General features: G+C 46.4%; 1 protein-coding gene across 1 annotated transcript; it reads right to left on the bottom strand.

Annotated features, from left to right (window-relative positions):
- Positions 1-1,125: 1,125 nt before the first annotated feature.
- On the bottom strand, positions 1,126-7,194 carry LOC118430859 (malignant fibrous histiocytoma-amplified sequence 1 homolog). The gene is made up of 7 exons (XM_035841893.1): positions 7,186-7,194; positions 3,059-7,049; positions 2,772-2,821; positions 2,460-2,633; positions 1,879-2,089; positions 1,332-1,565; positions 1,126-1,154 (listed from the first exon to the last, which is right to left on the bottom strand). Exons 1-7 carry the CDS (start codon positions 7,192-7,194, stop codon positions 1,126-1,128), a joined length of 4,698 nt encoding a protein of 1,565 aa, XP_035697786.1.
- Between the last annotated feature and the right edge of the window lie 87 nt (positions 7,195-7,281).

Raw genomic sequence — 7,281 nt, 5'->3', positions numbered from 1 at the left:
TTACGACTCCACATCAACGCATTTACTGTTTGAAATAGTGTGCATAGAAGTAGCAACATGCTACAAACGATACAATAGGTCACTCCCATAGGGAGCTTGAAATCCTGGACACTACTGAAAGTCCATCTCTTTCCGACATACATATTTACGTATGGCAGTAAGGCTAAACTACCGCAATGGAATTTTCTGATACAAATGTATTTCAATTGGAGGAATTTGATTACATATTGGTCTAGTCCCAATATGCCTTAAGTTTATTTATAGCATCATTCATGTATTCAAAATTGTGACTCTGGTCTTTGTTACATTATGAAAATGGGAAAGTTGGCGCTAAGGATTCTGGTCAGCTGCAGCCTCAGGGAAGAAGTAGAGCTTCTTGCGTAGGGTGTGCGTCACTTCCGGTTGCTGCTTGTACTCTTGGTTTATGGTTTTGAAGTCTGCCACTTTGGCGTTTACCTGGGGAATAGAAATATAACATAATTTAGCTTCTGAAATAATCATTTGATACTATATTCATAATTGTGCCCAGACAGGGCCGATGGAGCATCTCGTGAAAGATGACGGCAGTTGCAGTTAGAATGACAGGCACCGTTTGTATGGGAAGTGAAGAATGATAACAGAGATGAGAAGTAAGTAGTAAGAATGAACCGCAAGCAAAAGATGTTTTTTTCACAATTGTAATTGAGTCATTCTCACGATGACGTTTTAACATTGAGGTCATCTCCCAGCAGGTTAAGCGTGTTCCATGTCACATGTCGTTCACCCGCTCCAAGCAATGAGGTGGAAAATTTCTCAAACAAAGCAAGGTCATAACGTTGCCTTCCGTAGATAGAGTTTGTGTTTAACCACACCCATTGTTACCATACTAGTATTTATAGACCCAAAGTTTGGCTCACCCTCGTTAGCATTTCCTGTAGCGTCTCCGTCTCGGCGTGTTCTGTGATGACGTCAGCAAGAACCTGGACCAACCACGTGCCTGTGTCGGAGTTTCTCCAGGACACGTGACCTGTCAGAACACGTCAGATAAAAGAAACATCATAAGAAAATAGTAACAGCTTAGTGGTAGTTTTTTATACGATATATTCATTCATGAACGATATGAGCTCACTACAGATATTGCTTCGTTTAAACTATAAACAGCCACGTCAGTTGTTCTGCCCTCAACAGAAAATATGAAATAAGTTTATCAGTTACGTTCTCAGTAACTTGAGAACGACAGAATATTGAAATAGTTGACATTATAAATTTATTGACTGTCTATGTATAACACTACTAAGTCGACAAGGTTCGTAAGATGGGTGCCATATCATTGGATAAACCCTGGTACCTACCATGCACTGTCGCGTACATCACTAGCCGGTCGCTCGCCGTCGGTAAGGTTCTCTCTCCAGCATCAGGACTCTCCAAAGATGCTGCAGATGCGGCTGGTGCTGATGTGGGAGGAGGTGGTGACTTAGTGGTCTCAGTTGCTCCATCTGATGCTTCTCTCCCGGCTTGTGGGGTGCTGCGTCCTTCATCGAGGGTACCGGTAGTGTCTGTGTGTTCCTGCCCCGGGTCCCTGTCAACTGGGAATTGGATGCGGGTTCCACGTTAGACGAAATTCCACGTTAACACAAAACACTCATTATTAGCAGCACATCTTGTACCAATAAACACTAAGTAGTGACGCCTGCTGATTTATGAAGATGATGTTTTCATACAAAGGCACAGGACCCAATAATATGCCTTCATGTGATTTCAGACAAGAGTTACGTTCACATTCGATATGTACCTGTCTTTAGTTGGATAGTTGTCATCAAGTACCCATAACAGGTCTATTTCTTTCTCATAGTTTTGGGTATATTTGTCTCTTATAGATTTTCCGTAATGGTCTCTCACCTCCTCTACAGGCCTGGATAAAGAAGATTTTAGGCTTGCCCACAAGACTCTGACAGGCCTGGAAACTAGAAACGATGTTTTCCGCAGACACGTGCTGTCCGTCTGTGCCCAGCACTCCTGCAACGTCACCATGCGTCAGAAGGAACAGCACGAAACAGTCGTAGCTGCTGTGATCTCTCCTGGAGACGTCGTTTGCTGCAGCTTCAATTTCCTACGGGTTTAACACGAGATAGCAGTCAACACAGTATGATGTTCTCATTGTCAGTTACTGGACTCTTACTGGATGTACATTACAAATATCTACTGACTTAGAGCTAGGAGATTCTGGCGCAGCGGTGGATTGAGGATACCGTGTACCGAGCTTAGCACAGCTTTACCATAACAGTAGACATAAATTGATACTAATATTCTTTATTTAACATGCCTTAACTTCAGTGACAATGGTGCATATTACAAACAGAATGTGTAATGACGTTGTGTAACGTACAGCAGAATGATTGAATTCCAAATAGCTACGATAATGAAATTTATACATAATTGGAATGAAAACTGTAATTGTTAATATGTCTCACATTACCCACCTGAGCTGTAAGGTCTTCTCTGATCTTCTGCTGCAGCTTGAGTTTCTCACAAATCTTCCTGAGCCTGTCCAGGTCCTTCTCCCCTCCTGGTCTGTTCCTACTCGGGTCTGTAAAGTTGATGTTGCTGATGATCAGGGCGAGACCGCGCGGGTCGGAGGTCATCTTGTAGTAGTCCTTATTAAGCAAAAACAAAGCGTCATCAACAATGGACCTGGACATTAAAGTAAGAATGAGAGTAGCTTCCGTAAAACAAACAATCAACAACTACGAGATATATGTTAAAAGTAAATCATGTTTGATGTAGCTACTTACATTTTGCTGAGATGGCCTCATTTGGGTCAGGGATGTTCTACTCGTGACAACTGTGAAAAAGGAGGACACAATGAGAGTCAGTCCCCGGGGTTCTTGTAAAGATATATAGATCACATAGGCTAGTTGGGCAGTCCTGGTTGTGTATCCTGAACAGCCAAACCAATAAATAAATATAGATCATTCACTTGACCTACAGATCATTTACCAGCGTTGAAGTGTTAGCGTTTATTTTGAAGGAATAGAGTTACTTCAAAACACTTTCTATTAATAGCAACATCGCAACATACCGGACAACCTGCTTGGTCTGTAGACAATGTCTGCCGAGGTAGATGCTGTATGTTTGACTCTGGGACACCTGACGTCACGGCCGTCATCTGCAGTCCGGTCCCTCAGGTCGTACTGGTGCGGGTTGTCCAGTCTTGCCTTGATGCAGTGCGCACAGGTGACGTGGAGGGAGTACAGCACACCTGGCCACTCCTGCAGCAGCTGGATCAGCACCTCCAGCAGTGGGTGGACCACGCCCCACATCTCACCTGCCTGGGGAAGCCTGCCTCTGGTTGCCATGGTGATGTAGGTGTCGTCTGCAACAGGTTTGGAACACACCAGTATGGGATAGTCTTGTCTGTAGGCCATGAGGCCGTCTTTCCAGTCTATCCTGTCCTTGACAAGATGGTGAATCCCAACACTGAACCTCTGAAACAGTCCCCGGGGACAGAATCCTCTGATGTCACACATCAGCTGTAGCTGTTCTTGTTCCTCTGGCAAGTGTTCTTGCCAAACACTCATCAACTCCCCTGGCGTTTGCTTGTGCAGGTACCAAGGTATTTTGTACAGAACAGTGTGTTGAGCGGGGTCTGTTTTATCACTGACTTTTAACTCAAAGCAAAGACCAAAATGCTGCATCAGAGCTGTAACAATGTCGGGAGAGATATTTGGCGGTAGCATACATGTCAGCACATCCTTCCGGATCAGTCCACAGTCGCAAAGATCCTTTTCAAAACCACTCAGCTGTACGCGTGTATAATTAGCACTCTGTAGTCTGGGTGTTTCGAATATTGCTTTGGTACTGTGATGGAACAGATTCTTGAAGAATTCAATCAGGGCAGGAGGATCATGGAAGACAAGCTCCTTGAGTTCAGGTATGTCAGTGTACCTGAGAATGGTTCCCACCTGCTGCAGGTAAGACAGGACTGGCTCCAGTCTCTCTACTGAGAGTTCTGCGAGTCTTCCAATGCGTTTAAACTCAGTCAATGTCAGCCAGTATCGTGCAGGCTGTTTTGTTCTCCCGTGTGAAGACGTTTCTCCAGATGATAGACTTTTATCGTCAGAGCCTTCTTCGTCAGAGCTTTCAGTTTCCGTATCCATCGAAACTTTAAGCAACTGTTGAAACAACACCCATGTCTTTGGCAAGACTCTTCTTAACGTCGGAAACAATGTTTTGTTATTTGCTGTTTCTAACAGAAGATTCCTCAGACTCACCCAGGATGGAGATCTAGAAAAAAATCTCCCAAACCAGGACTCCGGTTTTACAGAAACACAAAGTAAGTTTCCAACAATACGGAGTCTTTGCCTCGATAGGTAATCTATATGTGCAAGTTGTTGGGATATGTCTTCCATTAACTCGGAGGAACCAGTCTGTTGCGACGCCTGAATGCTCGTCAGTCTTGCAATGCGTTGTCTTTCCCACATCTCCTTTTGCAGTTCAATTCTTCTCTGAATATCCTCTCTTATTACATCATAAGATCGACAACGATCCTTCTTACTCCCGACCAATGAAACCACCGCCCCCGGCACTCGGGCATTCACTGTGTCCAGCCAAAACCCCACGGCTTCTGTGTAACGCTGTTCAGTGCAGCTGTATGTCTCAAGGTTCACGAGTAATAGGTAGAAGGCATCTTGTGTCAAGAAAAACTGATGAGTGAGATGGTACACGTCGTGTCCGCCAAAGTCGTACACTTCAAACGTGATGTTGTCATCAGGTGTCCACTGAGTTATCTCTACACAGTGTGTGCGATCCTCTTCTTCTGTCAGAGAGGACACGCCCCTGCGCAGCGTTTGTACCAGGCTTGTTTTTCCAGCCATTTTCTCTCCCAATACGACCACTTTCAGACGAGCGCTTACATTTTCTTCTGAGCGTTCTAGTTCGTCAAAGTATTGTCTAATACCGGAAATCCCCTGACTACAGACTTCTACTGGTGGTTTTATAAGAGGATCTCCATAGACATATAGGTGTGAAACTTTAGTGAGCTGTCCAACTTCCACGGGTAACGCCTGTAGTGGGTTAGAGTTCAGGTCAAGCCATTCTAACTGTGTCAGTTTCCCCATTTCATGTGGGAGTGTGCGCAGCTGGCAGTTGGCCAGGTTCAAGTGTTTGACATTAGTGAGCTGTCCAACTTCTGCGGGTAACGTCTGTAGTGGGTTACCGCTCAGGTCCATCCATTCTAACTGTGTCAGTTTCCACACTTCAGGTGGGAGTTTGCGCAGCTGGCATCGTGACAGATCCAAGTGGTTGACATTGGTGAGCTGTCCAACTTCCGCGGGTAAAGTCTGTAGTGGGTTATCGCTCAGGCCCAGCCAATATAACTTTGTCAGTCTCTCTACTTCAGGTGGGAGTGTGCGCAGCTGGCATCGTGACAGATCCAAGTGCTTTACGTTAGTGAGCTGTCCAACTTCCGCGGGTAACGCATGTAGTGGGTTAGATCTCAGGTCCATCCATTCTAACTGTGTCAGTTTCCCCACTTCAGGTGGGAGTTTGTGCAGATCGCAGTTGGACAGATCCAAGTGTCTGACGCTAGTGAGCTGCCCAACTTCCACGGGTAACGTCTGTAGTGGGTTAGATTTCAGGTCCATCCATTCTAACTGTGTCAGTTTCCCCACTTCAGGTGGGAGTGTGTGCAGATCGCAGTTGGACAGATCCAAGTGTCTGACGCTAGTGAGCTGCCCAACTTCCACGGGTAACGTCTGTAGTGGGTTAGAGCCCAGGTCCAGCTGTTCTAACTGTGTCAGTTTCCCTACTTCAGGTGGAAATGTGTACAGCTCACAATGGGACAGATTCAAGTGTTTGACTTTAGTATGCTGTCCAATTTCCGCGGGTAATGTCTGTAGTGGGATATCGCTCAGGTCCAGCCATTCTAACTGTGTCAGTTTCCACACTTCAAATGGGAGTGTGCGCAGCTGGCAGTGGGACAGAGCCAAGTGTTTGACGTTGGTGCAATGTCCAACTTCCGCGGGTAACGTCTGTAGTGGGTTAGAGCACAGGTCCAGCTTTTCTAACTGTGTCAGTCTCCCTACTTCAGGTGGGAGTATGTGCAGCTGGCAGTGGGACAGATTTAAGTATTTGACGTTAGTGAGATGTCCAACTTCCGTGGGTAACGTCTGTAGTGGGTTAGATCTCAGTTCCAGCCATTCTAACTGTGTCAGTCTCCCCACTTCAGGTGGGAGTGTGTGCAGCTGGCAGTTTGCCAGGTTCAAGTGTTTGACGTTAGTGAGCTGTCCAAATTCTGCGGGTAACGTCTGTAGTGGGTTACCGCTCAGGTCCAGCCATTCTAACTGTGTCAGTTTCCACACTTCAGGTGGGAGTTTGCGCAGCTGGCATCGTGACAGATCCAAGTGGTTGACATTGGTGAGCTGTCCAACTTCCGCGGGTAACCTCTGTAGTGGGTTAGATCTCAGGTCCATCCATTCTAACTGTGTCAGTTTCCCCACTTCAGGTGGGAGTTTGTGCAGATCGCAGTTGGACAGATCCAAGTGTCTGACGCTAGTGAGCTGCCCAACTTCCACGGGTAACGTCTGTAGTGGGTTAGATCTCAGGTCCATCCATTCTAACTGTGTCAGTTTCCCCACTTCAGGTGGGAGTGTGTGCAGATCGCAGTTGGACAGATCCAAGTGTCTGACGCTAGTGAGCTGTCCAACTTCCACGGGTAACGTCTGTAGTGGGTTAGAGCCCAGGTCCAGCTGTTCTAACTGTGTCAGTCTCCCTACTTCAGGTGGAAATGTGTACAGCTCACAATGGGACAGATTCAAGTGTCTGACTTTAGTATGCTGTCCAATTTCCGCGGGTAACGTCTGTAGTGGGATATCGCTCAGGTCCAGCCATTCTAACTGTGTCAGTTTCCACACTTCAAATGGGAGTGTGCGCAGCTGGCAGTGGGACAGAGCCAAGTGTTTGACGTTGGTGCAATGTCCAACTTCCGCGGGTAACGTCTGTAGTGGGTTAGAGCACAGGTCCAGCTTTTCTAACTGTGTCAGTCTCCCTACTTCAGGTGGGAGTATGTGCAGCTGGCAGTGGGACAGATTTAAGTATTTGACGTTAGTGAGATGTCCAACTTCCTTGGGTAACGTCTGTAGTGGGTTAGATCTCAGGTCCAGCCATTCTAACTGTGTCAGTCTCCCCACTTCAGGTGGGAGTGTGCGCAGTAGGCATTGGGACAGATCCAAGTGTTTGACGTTAGTGAGCTGCCCAACTTCCGCGAATAACGTCTGTAGTGGGTTAGAGCTCAGGTGAAGCCTT

Source organism: Branchiostoma floridae, chromosome 14 (assembly GCF_000003815.2).
Source record: "Branchiostoma floridae strain S238N-H82 chromosome 14, Bfl_VNyyK, whole genome shotgun sequence".
Classification (NCBI taxonomy): Eukaryota; Metazoa; Chordata; class Leptocardii; order Amphioxiformes; family Branchiostomatidae; genus Branchiostoma; species Branchiostoma floridae.
The sequence above is the reverse complement of the archived record's forward strand: the minus strand, read 5'-3'. Positions and strand labels throughout refer to the sequence as shown.